The sequence below is a fragment of the Castor canadensis genome, chromosome 1 (genome assembly GCF_047511655.1).
Source record: "Castor canadensis chromosome 1, mCasCan1.hap1v2, whole genome shotgun sequence".
NCBI classification, from domain to species: Eukaryota; Metazoa; Chordata; class Mammalia; order Rodentia; family Castoridae; genus Castor; species Castor canadensis.
Genome location: NC_133386.1, coordinates 16,113,674 through 16,128,364, shown reverse-complemented (window position 1 = coordinate 16,128,364; position 14,691 = coordinate 16,113,674). Strand labels below are relative to the sequence as shown.

General features: G+C 43.9%; 1 protein-coding gene across 2 annotated transcripts in view; it reads right to left on the bottom strand.

Annotated features, from left to right (window-relative positions):
- Nucleotides 1–12,589, bottom strand: part of Lrp11 (LDL receptor related protein 11) — a 38,686-nt gene extending 26,097 nt beyond the window's left edge. Inside the window, exons 1-3 of one of the 2 annotated variants that reach the window (XM_074072366.1) lie at nt 11,635–12,589; nt 6,506–6,663; nt 819–960 (exon numbers count right to left, since the gene is read on the bottom strand). In XM_074072366.1, the coding sequence (XP_073928467.1) occupies nt 819–960; nt 6,506–6,663; nt 11,635–12,262 (928 nt within the window). In that variant the 5' untranslated portion in view covers nt 12,263–12,589. The remainder of the gene's footprint in view (nt 1–818; nt 961–6,505; nt 6,664–11,634) is intronic. The other variant, XM_020175999.2, reaches the window with a different exon arrangement.
- Nucleotides 12,590–14,691: the final 2,102 nt, after the last annotated feature.

The window sequence follows — 14,691 nt, the reverse complement described above, 5'->3', positions numbered from 1 at the left end:
ATAGTCATCACGATGTGCACTTGCTCCTAAAACTTACTCCTTCCACCTAACCAGAATGCTGACCAATGTCTTCTACATGCTCCAGCCTCAAGTATCCACAGCTCTGCACTCTGCTTCTATGGGGTGGGCTGTTTTAGGCAAAATAGTCCTTTTCTTCCCCGCTGGGTTCTGGGGTTTGAACTGAAGGCTTTGCGCTTACTGGGCAAATGCTCTACCACTTGAGTCATGCCCCAGCCCTGTGTTGGGCTATTTCAGCTGACCTTCTCAGCCTCACTCTTTGAACATACATATCAAAAAGACCCTGCATCTTTAAACAAAATCCTCTCTTGGAAAAGCCACATGCTTTCTTTTTTTGGTGGGACTGGGTTTTGAACCTAGGGCTTCATGCTTGAAAAGCATGTACTCTACTGCTTGAGTCAAGCCTCCAATCCATTTTGCTCCAGTTATTTTGGAGATAGGGCCTCTTGAACTATTTGCCCAGGCTGGCCTTGAACCATGAGCCTCCTGATCTCAGCCTCCCATGTAGCTAGGATTACAGTGTGAGCCAGCGGTGCCTAGCTAGATGCTGTCTTTGATGAAGGTAAGTGAGAACAGATGAATTACTTACAGGTCTAGTAGTTCACACTCTATTCTCATACCCCAGAGTGTTCCCTTCACTCCGAAATATGAGGCCTGTTTTTGATATTATATTTTTAGCAAAAACTTTCTCATTCCATGGAATGCAGAGCTGGACTGTAAAATGCCAATCCAAGTCTGTCCTCCCATGAATAGCTGATTTGGACTGCTATGGTGAACTTCAAGGAGAAATGCTTTCTCACCTCCTGTGGAGTGGGTCCTGGGATGCACTGTCACTGACACATTGTCGGAACTTCTCTGACCCACAGTGTCAGTCACGGTCAATTGGAAGGTGTATGCTCCTTCCTGCAGGTGGGACAGTTTCAGGGTTCCTGGCTGAGGCACCTGGTCACAAACAGAACAAGTTACGTTTAGTGAGGATAGCTGAACATAGGGTCCAGCATCCTCCTGAAGTGGAAATCAGTGTGGTTCCATGGAGTAGTGCCATGACCTGCTTCTCCTCTTCAGGTCCAAGGCTGCCAAATACTAAATCCCACACCATTGTGGCCCCATTTTGAATCCACCATTTCCAGAGTTATCTTAACTGACAATCCCTTCACCTGCCCTTAGCAGCCACTGTTGTAAACCTGCACCTCCCTGCCAAGCTCCACATCCCATAAGGGGTCCCATCCTTCTCAGCAGGTAACCTCATCTACTTCAAGGAGAAAACCAGGACACTGGTTACGACTGCACCCATCTCCTCCCAGGCATGTCCCTGTGCTGTTGCTGTCTTCTTCCTGACACACTGCAAAGGAGCTGTCCCTCCTGTGCTCTGCCCCATCAATTAACTTGTCTTTAAAATAGCTCAGCTATTAACTATGCTCAAGTTTCTCTCATCCTCCCTGCCCCTCCACCAAAATGAATGACAATAAGTAAATCATTCCCTAAACTCAAGGATCCTCTCCAGTCATGGAACTCCCTGAGGGCTGGCTGTGTTGCACTTGCTGCTTCCAGTTGTCTCCTGATTGGTCTTCACCCACCCGGGTGGCCACTTTCCACACTTCCCCAGACTGTGCTGAGAAAACTCACTAACAGAACTGCAAAAGTGACCAAGTATTCAAGATCAACAATATTCGTTGCCTTTATAATTTTTTTTTTTTTTTTTTTTTTTTTTAACCTTTATATAATTTTTTTTAACAGGCCTTCTTACTGTATTTAACAAAGTTGGTCAGTCCTGTCTTTTTGATGCCCTTGCTTCCTTTGCCTCTGTTTCTTGAGTTCCCCTACCCGTTCTTTTTTGTTGTTTTGTAGTTCTGGGGTTTGAATTCAGGGCCTCGTGCTTGCTCGGCACAGGCACTCTATCACTTGAACCAATCTACCAGCTTTTTTTTTGTGTAGGATATTTCAAGATAGTGTCTCAAGAACCATTTGGCTTCAAACTGAGATCCTCCTGATCTCTGCCTCCCAAGTAGCTAGGATTACAGGTGTGAACCATGGATGTCTGGCTTCCCCATCCATTCTTGCTGAGGGCCTCTAGCCTTCACCTCTGCTTGTTCCCTACCCCAGGGCTTCATCCTCACCCTTCCTCTCTCCACACCATTTGCAGACAGATTGCTGATCATGGCAAGAATCACAGCTTCCAAGGCCCTGCTCTGTGTTGTGAGTTTGGAGTCATTCCTGGGCATTCAGCTGAAAGACTGCTTCTTCAGCTCTCTAATTAAACTAACTGTTTAATATCTTATTTTAAAAAATCCCTTTCTGCTTAAATAAACTAGTCTGGATATTGTCCATGCAAATGAATGCTAACCACTACACATTCTATTATGTTGATTTGAAATTATACAGGTTGCCCTTTTATCGCAATCTTTTGCTTGTTTTTATGTGTGAAAGCTGACAATCTGAACTCCTGTGCATAAATTTGGCTTAGAGGATTTTTCAGTACTACATACACACACCACAGAATGCTTTATGGTTATTTAGTGGTAATAGCTCTCAGGAGCTGAGGCAGGAAGATGATGAGTTCAAAGCCAGCCTGGGCTATACAGCAAGTTTGAGACTAGCCTGGGCTAGCTACACAGGGAGACCTAGTCTTAAAAACAACAATTAAAAAACCCAAAACAAGCAATACAATGAGATACAGTGTTTCAGACTTTCTGCTGTTTAATTATAGTCCAGAGCTCTCTTTAAGGGATGGACTCTTGGGCCCCAGCCTCACAGCATCTGAGTCAGTGAGACCTGGAATTCCACATTTCACAAGTACTTCCATGCTCTCCCTTGGCTGACCCTCATCAAGATGAATGGTACTCTATTACTCAGATCATTTTTATACACAGGGAAATTAAACTTCCATAGAGTGTCTTGCTGTTATATTACCTTAATTAAGGCACAACCACTCTGAGTGATCATACAGGGGACAGGCTCAGACCAGGGTCATAAGAGCGGCTGTGAAGAGAAGTGGTTAAATTCTGGGTGTGTTTTTAAGATAGAGTCAGTGATGCATAGGATGTGAGTTATGAAAAAAAGTGTGTGTGTGTGAGGTGGTCAAAATACAACACTGAGGTCCCAAACCAGTTCTAGTCTCATTGCAATTTTACCCACATAAAACTCTAATGGTTTCTGATAGTTCTTAGGCTGCCACTTTCTTTGTTTTGACAGTGTTGGGGTTGAACTCAGCGCCTCATGCTTGTACTCTACCACTTGAGCCACATCCCCAGCCCTTCAGGATGCCACTTTTCACGCTGCATGTTCTTGTTCCCAGTTTGATCAGTTTCTTACTGTAGGCTCCTTGGTAGTTACTAAAATGGCCCTGTGTGATATTCTCTCAGTGTGCTGTACTTTAAGGTAATGTAACAGCATGTCAGTGAACAGTGCTTAACATCTCTTTGAAATAAACAACAAAGGACAGATGGACTTCTTTTCCAACTCCCAGCTTTAAGCTTCTGCACAGAAAGTGATGGAGAGCTTGTAGGTCAAAGTAGACTTTTTTATAACTGGAGGTCTCAATTCTGTCTCATGCCAGTAAACGAAAGCCACTGTGCAGAGGTAGAAAAAAACCTGAAATGCATTTGTAATTGATACTAAAATAAATGTTTTAATTGATTGGTTAGTATTGACAGGGAAAAAATATCATGTTTGAAATCCTCTTTTCTCCAGAGTGAACATCAACTGTGTCTATATATGAAAAATATATTTGCATTTCTACAAAGGAAAATCATTTATATTGCTGTCAGCTTTCTACAACTTATAAATACTAACCCTGCAGGGGCCCCCAGAATTCTATTGAATTTCAAAGTCTTTCACAATTTTGACAATCTTTATTCGTTAAATGGGAATGAGCCTTCCTTTGAGGCTATTCCAAGAATTACAGATAAGTCTAAACTTTTTGGCACTGAGTGAATGCTGGAGGTGGCTATGATTATGACAATGACCTGGTAGGATGAGTGTTTACTTTTGGGATCATTCATGAATGTACACCATTATAAGAGAGCCCCAATTTCATAGGAAATGGCTCCCACAGTGCTGGCTTTGTCACTTAGATGATGGCTTTATAACTTTAGATCTATGTGCCATCACTGTAGTACACCTGGCTGAGGAATTGGTCCAGTTTTTTCTTGATGGCACAGCAGCCAGTCCTAATATACCTAGTTTAGTCTCTCCTTCATAAATACCTTCAATAAACTAAATAACGCATCATTAGCATTACTTCTACTCAGTGCCCAGCGGTGCAATATACTGCTTGCAGAACAAAGCTTTTAGTAGCAATTATGAAAAGCTACAGGATGATGGAAGCTCATTTGCAGCTGCCTGAACAGATACATCCCAGAAGTGCCATGAAATAGCTGGTGTCATCTCAAGGGAGCTCTCTAGTGGTATCAAGGGCTTGTCCATATATCTTTCCTAATAAACCTTAATCCTCACAATTTAAATTGAGATATATTAATCAGTCTCACAGCTGATGCAAAAACATAAAAGGATAATAAATACGGCAGATGACATACAGTTCGAAATTATTTCTGTTGTAGATAAAGACCAAAAAGCTGAGGTATCTGGGTGCCAGTGGCTCATGCCTGTATCCTAGCTACTCAGGAGGCAGAGATTAGGAGGATCACGGTACAAAGCCAACCCAGAAAAATAGTTCATGAGACCCTATCTTGAAAAAACCCTTCACACACACAAAAAGGGCTGGTGTAGTGGCTCAAGGTGTAGGCCCCGAGTTCAGGCCCCAGTACTGGAAAAAGCAAAAAAAAAAAAAAAAAAAAAAAAAAAAAAGGAAAAAACAAAAGCTGCGGTATAAGGATAAACAGAAAGAACGTCCTACACTCAGGTTCAATAAATCAATTATACAAACACAGGAGAGGGGAGACCGTCATAACAGCAATCATGTGGAAAGATGAATCAGGTTGTGGGTAATCCTGCTAATGGAAGGCTTGACATGAGCCCATCAGGAGACACGGCCACTGAGACAGCTCATGGAAATCAGCTTCATCAACAGAAGTAGAGACAACACGTGGATCATAGTTGGAAGCAGTGTGTCAGGAAGAACCACAGAATAAATATGAGATTCCATTAGGGATGTCCGATTTTTAAGAGGTATGTGGGTTAATCTAAGAAAATCCAGATGAGGCTTGATGGTGGATGGTGTGAGAACACATTCAAGGACTTTTACTCAGGATAAAAAGTTGTGTTTAGTGTTTTTCCAAAGGGAAGATCTAGTTCCGATACATAGATGCAACAAGGAGGTACATACTGTTTGCCTAATAAATAGAGCTGATGGTAAGCGGTATGATGCATAATAGTGAGCTTTTGTTCCTGGAAAAGTCAGGCAGAGAGTGGACGGCCTCTGGATGGGGAGTTGTAGAGGGCTCTCGTTTGGACGATGGGCTGGGTAAGATACTGAACGTTGGCCTGGTCCAATTCTAAGACTATGTAATCACTGACATCAGTGTTATCAGACTAGCTGATTATTGTTTCTGCTTTAGTTCCAACAGAGTATAAATTGGTGTTTCACTATCTCACCTTCTTCTTTCAGTTCCTCTGATGGGTGGTTTAGATGATGTTTGTTTGCCTTAGCCGGGAAAAGCTCCTATCTAGAAAAAGTCTTGACTTATCTCATGACTCAAGACCTCCTATGTACAGGCAGATCCTGGGCAAGTAGCTCATTTACACTGCAGCAAATCCAGCCAGGTCTAGATAGAGAACAGCAAGTGCCTGAGCGGAAACACTGCACCCCTTACTTCTTAGCACACTTGGTTGCAAGAAGGACTGACCACTAGGTACAATGTTTACTTTCTGATATGTGAAAAATGAGTTCATTCTATTATTATATTCTTTTGTGTTTTTTCAAAATTTCTTTTTTCTTTCTTTCTTTTCTTTGCTTTTCCTTTTTTTTTTTTTTTTTTCTGGCTTTACTAGGGTTTGAACTCAGGCTTTGTGCTTTCTATTCAGGAGCTCTATCACACACCCAACCCTTTTGGCTTTAGTTATTTTTTGAATACGGTCTTGTGTTTTTGCCCAGGCCTGGACTGTGATCCTCCTATTTATGCTGCCCCTGTAGCTAAGATGATAGGTATCTGCCACCACACTAAGCTTTATTGGTTGAGATGGGATCTAACCAAATTTCTTCTTGGACTGGCCTTGAACCGTGATCCTCCTGATCTCTGTCTCCCAAGTAGCTGGGATTGCAGAGGTACACTGTCTTGCCTGGCTTCCTTGAAGTGTTTTTGGTCAAGAGAAAGCAGCAAGAATGTGACACACTTCAAAGCAAATGATCAAAATTACTCACTAGAAAAGTACATTTACAGAATAAATAATTTTTTTGACAACCAATTTCATACTTTCTCCATTTTTCTGCCTCTTGCTTGCTCACAGGCATTTTGGGAACATGAGTGAAAGGACAAAAAACTACTTCCCAGAAACATCAGTTTTCGCTCGCTAGGATGACATGCAGTACCTTCATGTCCACCGATGGGTCACCCTGAAGCAGTGTCCACTCATACTGGATGATGGCATGGTCATCTGTGCTTTCACGGCCATCCAAAATCACCCCATCTGTGGGCAGATGCAAAACCACATCTTTTCCGGCCTTGCTAAGTGGAGGCTCATCCTTATCTAAGAGAGAAAATAAATAGTCCTAAGAGAGATGATTCCCTATTTTTTCTAATTTATGAAGAGACTGTATCTTGCCTGCATAGATTTGGTTCAGCAAAGAACTAGCAAGAGAATGAATATGAATTGGAATTTATTTCCCTATTGATTTTCACTGTGTCTTTCCATAACAAGCAATAAAACAGCAACATATAATGGGTACGGAATTTAGCTATGACACTTGTGCAAGTATGGAGTGTCAGCTACTAGCAATAGCTATAGAGGAAGTGTGGGTACAAGACAATGCACTGGAGCCAGAGCACATGTAAATCCAGAGAAATACTTTTATTCTCTGGAGTGAACTTTTCACTTTATAAAGACTTAAGGGCTGGCAGTATGGCTCAAGAGGTACAACTGTTGCCTATAAAAGACTTAAGTTCAAAGTTTTATTAAATGAATTTATTTAAAAAAAGATCCTCGAACCTAATCTCAATAAAACATAATTTACTTCTAGTGTAGATTTTATTTTCTTACCCTTAAGTTTTAAAAATAAGAGCAATATAAAGTGTTCAATGGATGGGAAATACATAAATTTGGAAAGTTAGTGCAAACTTGGATCCACACTAAATAAAGCCTACCTAGAAATTCCCTGGAACCTAGTCAATCATCTAGAAAAACAGAAGAGGTTTAGAACATCTAATAACTAATTTTTATAATAGAAGCTGCAGTTTCTGTTGAGATGGTCTCAATCAGCAAAACATATATGTATTTGCTTTGATCTTCAATGGCACTAAATAATTTAAGACTATAGGGAAGAAATACAAATGCTTATTGCTTATTGCTATTGATACATGAACCTATTTGTGTGGATTTCTTGTTTGCTTTTTGCTTTATTTTTTTGACACAGGGTCTCCCTATGCATCCCAGGCTAGCCTTGAATTCAAGATGCTCCTGCCTCAGGCTCCCAGATGCTGGGATGCAGCCATGAGCCACCATGCTGAGTTAAGACATAGATGTGTGTGTCATGAAGATGAGGTCCATGGTTTGGATGTTGGCTGTTCTCCAAAGACCAATGTGTTTAAAGCTTGGTGCACAGCATGGCACTGCTGGGAGGTGGTGGAACCTATAGGAGTTGGAACCTACTGGGAGGTCCTAAGGACACTGGAGGCATGCCCTTTGAAGGAGACTGTGGGATCTCCATCCCTCCTGTCTTTCTTTTACTTATTGGCTTTTAGTAGTTTACTTGGCCACATACTCCTGCCATGATGTGCTACTCTGGCCAGAGGCCCAAAGCAACAGGGTGCTCTGATCTTGGGCTACAACTTCGAGAACCAGGAGCCAAAATAAACTTTTTCTTTTTATAAGGTAATACATTGTAAGTCACCAGTAACTCTGACTAAAATAAGCCAAGTTAACAATCCCCGGGCTAAGAAGAAACTTGTCTTGCCTTTCCAACCTCTGAGCAGAGCTTGAGTACTAAATTGCTTTATTCTGCTTCTCCCAGGCAAGGACAGATGAAACCTATAAGCTCAATAGGCCTTTCTGGAGTGTTGACCTTTCATTTAGTTCTATGAAAGGCTCATAGTTTCCACAGGAAACTGGGAAGCATCTTATAATTCAGCAATTAGGTATTACAGTTAGCATCAATTTATACTAACATTTATTTTTAAATATTAGTTTTAAGTAGACAAATTAAAATATCCCTATATGCTGTAAAGAGCAATGAACACTAGTAGTAATTTTTTTCAAAATAGGGTCTTGCTATGTTGGATCTTGAACTTGAGATCCTCCTGCCTCAGCCTCCTGAGTAGCTGGAATTACAGTCACCATGACTGGTACTATTAATAATTTTTTAAAACACTCAGAGAGTTCACCTCAAATACTGTGTGGATCTGTACTGTGTGGCGCTAAGGACACTGACCAGGCCGAGAAATGAGAAAGGACCCTGAAATGAGGTACCAGTGTGGCACCATTATGTGTTTTTATGTATTTGGTTTTTGGCAGTACTGGGATTTGAACTTAGAGCATCACACTTGCCAGGTAAGGGCTTGTATCACTTGAGCCATATCCTCAGCCCCAATCATATATTTTTTTAAACTGCAATCCTCTAGAAAAAACTTACCCATGATCCCAATATGATTATCATTATTTTTGTTATGAACCATCTGGTCTTTCTCCATACAAGTTGATGATCACACATAATTATAATTGTTTATTGGATGACTTCTTTGTACCAGGCACAGTGCATAAGTTCACTTAGCTCTAAGAGTATATGAGGTAGGTATTATGATCTGTGTACTACTGACAAGGAACCTAGGCTCAGAGAGGCTAAGTTAGTGCCTAAGACAAATGGGAAATGTATTAGCTTAAGAATGCCGAAGTATTTCTAACTCAAAAGCTCCTTTCAGTATGCTTTGAGATACCCTAAGTGTATCCCACTCACATCTAGAATTGAATCCATTAACGAATGACCTCATCCATCTCGTAATATTCATTCTTACATCCTAGGACTGCCTTTTTTATATCTAAACTTCACTGTCATGTTAATTTCCTAACTTCTGTATTAGACATTTACTTTGCTGCCTTTTCATTATTATAAATAATGATGCTAAACACTTTTTGCTCACATTTTTTCTCTACTCTAGGTCATTTTCCTGAAGACATTCCAGAAGAATGAATGGTTTAGTGGTCTGTGCTGCATATTTCCCACTGAGTCCTAAGAGGGTGGTACTAACTACACTATCAGTGACCACGGAACAGTACAAAAAGTTTCCCATATATATGCCAAGCTAAAACTAAACCTACTTTTATCAATTTAAGAAGTACAAGCTTGCATTATTTACATTTCTTTGATTACTTCTAGGGCTGAACATTTTCCATGTTTGTCGACTACACTTCCTCTTCTGGGAACTGTTTACTCAGGTCCTTTGCCCATTTATTTTTGTTTTTCTTACTGATTCGTAAGCTCTTTAACATAATATTTTAAAATCACACTTTCCAGACTCTTATTTATAATTCCTTTTATTTCTTGACATGGAGCTCACATATATAAAGTTTGTCATTTTTCTTTCTGATCTTTTAACTGATTAGAAAGCTATCTTCCGTCCAGATATCCAATAGTAAATTTACTATTTTTAGGGGTGCTGGGGTTTGAATTCAGGGCCTCATATTGGCTAGGCAGGTGCTCTACACTTGATCCACTCTGCCAGCCTTTTTTTGTGTTGAGTATTTTCAAGATAGGGCCCAGACTGGCTTTGAACCGTGATTCTTCTGATCTCTGTCTCCTGAGTCGTTAGGATTATAGGATTACTGGCACCAGGCTAGTAATTTATTTTCAAATTTTAGTATCCATGGAGTAACCTGTGGCTTAATTAATAAAAATATTTGTTTAGCCTATCTGGAATTTGTACGTGGCCAGAGTTGCAGGTCTAAATGTAGTTTCTTCAACATTGCCAACCGGCAACTTATGAAATACAATTACAATGTATTTGTAATACAAAACAGAGAAGATGAAAATGTGAGAAAGTAAGGTCCTTGGAGAAGGAGCTGTGTCAGCCAGCTGGGTCGGCCTGCTGGAGAGGGATTGGCCTTGACCGCAAAAGTCAATTCCTTCCTTCGCACTTGGAGAATGCAAGAACAAGACTGGCAGCAGGTGGTCTGCAGAAAGGGCAGCAGAACTCTGCCTATACAGCTTTAACCTTCCCTGACTTCCCAAATTCTTCCCAGAGAGACTGGATTTCAGGCTATTCAGTTCTGGTCCCTAACCTCTGGCAGGTTATATTCTTAGCAGGGCTCAGGGAGGCTGGTAGGGGTCCAAGAACAGGTGCTGAGGAAACCACAGGGTCCTTTCCAATGTCTTAGTTGCAGGATGGCCCTTTGATGTCTGTTTCCCTGACTGACAAAGGTTCTGAGCCCTCATTTCAGGTGGAGGCAGAGGAGGGAGGCTGGGCTCCATCCATACAAGATTTCTAGAACTTCCTCAATGAATCTTTTATTGGTTACTTCTGTGTCCTGTAACAAAGTAAGCTGACATAAACAGCTAACAAGGAGGAAAGATTTATTTGGCTCAGGATTTCAGAGGGCCCAGTCAATAGTTGCTTGGCCTCATGCACTTGGGCAAAACATCATGGCCGTGAAGAGCTGAGCCCAGGAACTCTTCACCTTTCCATGGACAGGAAGCATAGGGGGAGGAAGGGTCTGGGGACCAGGTAACCTTCAAAGTCATGTCCCTAATTACCTAGTTATTTCCTCCAATTAGGCCCCATCTCCCAGTTTCCAGAACCCCCAAAAGAATGTCAGCAGCTGGAGACCAAGGGTTCAACACATGAGCCTGGGGGACAGTTCATATTCAGACCATAACAGATCCACATGGAATACCTGGCTCTCTAAAGTGGCTGATGCTAATCTTGCTGATGATATAATTTATGTTATTAGAAATCACACACCAGCATTTTTAGCTCTTGTAAATGTTCTTATATCCCATCCAAAATGAAGTCCCTTCTTTTCACTCTTTATTAATTCAACAGTAGTTTTCCTTCCCATTTTTGTCTTTTGGAACTACATACAGGCCAAATCATGAGTGGTGAGAGGCACTTAGATTTTGCTTTGTAATTACCTGACGCAAACCATGTCTTATAAAACCTGAGAATAAAATAACCTGCCCCTCAGTTATTCTCCCTTTAAAATCAAACTTCTGTTAATCTTCTCAGATCAGTCCCCTCCCCCCTAAAAAAAGGAAACCAATTTAGAAAAAATACAACAGTATTTCACCGCACCTGCCTCTGTCAGTTTACCGGGCTTTCTCAGGAGCCATCCCTAAGACTGACAATCGACGCCACTCTTCTGCTTATCCGCTACTACACTAAGTTGGGCTCTAGCGCGTTTCCTTTGTAACTTGGCTTGTCCTCCCAGGGCGGATCTCCCAGGTGTATGGAAAAAGCACAGCCCTCTAGCCCCCGTGCAAGGATAGCGGGACTCAAGCAGGCTGGCGCTTACCCAGACGGGGCGAGGCCCAGGCAGTGGCCTTGGCTGGGGTGCCGGCTTCCAGGGCGCCCTGCCCGGCATCTGGGGCGCGGCTGAGGCTGTAGCTGCTGTAGCCCCGGTGCAGCGCGAACTTGCAGACGCTGCGGCCGTGCGCCGTGCAGTTGAAGAGATAGCAGCCGAGCGCGGCGGCGGGGGGCGCGGGCCGCCGGGGCCGCTCCACCACGGCCACCGAGCAGCGCGGCTCGGCGCAGCAGGCCGCCACGCACTGCCGCCAGTCCCGCACGGACGCCGGTGCTCTCAGGAAGCTGGCACCCGCCGCGATGGAGTCCTTGGTGCGGATGATGGCGTCCGGCATGGCGCTGTAGCCGTCGCCGCCGGGGCCGGGACAGCCTTCCCGCGGGCCGCCGCCGGCGCGCAGCTCCAGCTCCAGCTCCTCCTGCGGCCGCTCCTGCTGCAGCTGCCGGCGGAACTCCTCCAGCAGCTGCTCCACGCCCGAGAGCTCGGACGGCGGCGCCGCGGGCGACCCGGCCGCGCGGCCGCTCGGCAGCCACAGGCAGAGCAGCAGCAGCCCGCGCAGCGCCCGGTGTCGCGTCGGCCGCCGGCGCCCGGAGCCCGCGCCGTCCCGGGTGGCGCAGGCCATGGTGGCCCGCCGCGGGGACGGGCCGAGTGCGGAAGGAAGTCGGGGAGGCGGGCGGGCGGCCGCGGCTGGCGCTAGGCCCGGTTTCAGAGCGCGGCGCCCCAGGAGCCCGGCTGCTTCCCCGAGGCCGCGGGCGCGCCGGCGCCGGCCGCCACTACAGCAGCTGGAGACATAGCGGGCCGGGCCTTCCGGGAGGCTGCTGGGCGCCCGACTCCGGTTTGCTCCGAGCTGGGTGCGCTAGGTGGAGACGAGCTGGCCTAGGCTTGGATCAGCACCTGGACAGAGCACAATGGCGGCGGCGCGAGCGGCATCGCGCGGGGGGCGGGGCCGCGCCAGGGGGCGGGGATTGTCGTGGCTCCGCCCCCCGGGCCCTGCGCTGGCTCCTTTCAGGCAGAAGAGCTGGGCGGAGAGCAGAGGAGTAGGTTCTGTGATGGTCCCCACCCCCACATCCTCCCTTACTGTGGCCCTGCCCAGGGTTAATGTTTGGGCCTTGCAGGCTTCATTAACCAAGCAGACCTGCCCAGGGTGACAGCTCACAGGAGCAGGGCACTGGGTGGGGGACGGAGTGAGTGGGATGGAAGGGTTTTCTGACTTCTGGAGGACTGCTCCAGAGAAGGGATGTGCACAGCAAGGGAACCACCAGATTGCATCATCTGTTTTTCCGGTCCAGAGACCCTGTTTCCACATTAACGTCCCAAGATGTGCTTGGGGACGTGGGTTTGGGGAGCAGAAATGTGAAGGAAATTTTGTTTGTTTGAAGATATAAAAACCAGGAGCCACATTCTCAGATTTCCACAAATGTAACTAAGAATAGGAACCCAGCCAATTATGGGGACCTGGTGAGCAATTTCTGCAGCCTAGGAAGGAGAGCCCTCTATAGCTGCTAGGTTATATAAAATCAGGGATGTGTGTCTTAAATGATGTAAGGTATAAGAAAATGGGGAAACACCTTAGAGTCCTACCCATAAGTGACCAGCTTCGGCTTCTGTGTGTTGTTTATTTTTAAGTCGGTTTCTCCCGATAATGGGTCACAGTTTCTTGTTTTTTTTTTTTTAGCATATCCAGAAATTTCTGCCTGGATGCTGGACATTGTTAAATGTCTGTGTGTCTGTGTGTGTGTGTTAGGAGAGAAAGAATAATAAGATAGAAAAGTAGGACCCTCTGCTCTTTTTCCTCTTTTGACATTTAGGAACCCACTCCACTGTTTGCCATCCCAGAACAGAGTAGGAGGTAGAATTAGAAGGTAAAAATAGAATAGAAAAGAAAAGAAAAAAAAAAAAGCCCAATGTTTCTTGTCATTCTATCATGGGGAGAAACTATGAAGTTTTTTGAGGGGGGATGTAATGAGTGACTTTGAGGCTGAAAGAAATGGCCTCTTAGCCCTAAAGGTTATGTCTGGACTATACTACTTTGGAGCTAGAGCTTCTTTCACTTACGGGATATTTATCCCACACAACTGTAGCTACTTTAAGATGACTTTGAAGCAATATAAGGATTCTTTTTTTGCCATAGGCCTTGGGAAACTCAAGTAGGTTTATTATGGAAGTTTTCACTTGTGATAAAAATGGCCCTGAGGGGGCTGGTATGGTGGCTCATGCTTGTAATCGCAGCTACTGAGAAGCAGAGATAGGAGGATCACTGTTCTAGGTAAGCCCAAGCAAAAAAGTTAGCAAGATCCCCCATCTCAAAAACAAGGATTTGTATGGTGATACAGGCCTGTAATCCAAGCTATTCTGGAGGTGGAGGTGGGAGAATCATGATCTGAGATTGGCCCTAGGCAAAAGTGTGAGGCCCTATCTGAAAAATAAACTAAAGCAAAAAGGGTTGGGGGCATGGGTTGGTGGTAGAGCACTTGGTGAGACCCTGAGTTCAAATGTTAATACTGCCCCAAAGGCACTGAAGTATCATCAAACTTAAAGACTAGTTATTTCAATAACTATTAGTATTTAAAGTAAACATGTGATAATATGATATAATTTTAGCAATTGTTTATGGTTTCAAAGTTTTCCGTTTTCACATTCATAACTTCATATGGCTTTCATAAAGGTTTTGAGATGTACACACAACCTACATTCTTGCCCGCACAATGAAATCTTTTTGAGAAAAGTAGAAATGGCGTATGTTTGTTTCCCAGTGGCAGTGGTTATTTCTGGTGCATGAGATAGAGGTCCTGAAAGTGATTGTTCACAATAGTACTTTATGAGACTTCATTATCAGTTGATTTTTTTTTTTACAATTAGCTTATAGTAAACCATTTAAAAGATTTTTTAAAAAACAGGTTTTTACTTCTGCTTCAGTTATAATGAACTAACAGGGACTGGGTTTACCCTGCAATCACAAATGAAAAATCTGGGGAAAAATGTGTGAAACAATGGTAATACAGAACTGGGAGAAGGGAGACAAAAGAGCTGAGCTTTGTGACTGCCTTGCTT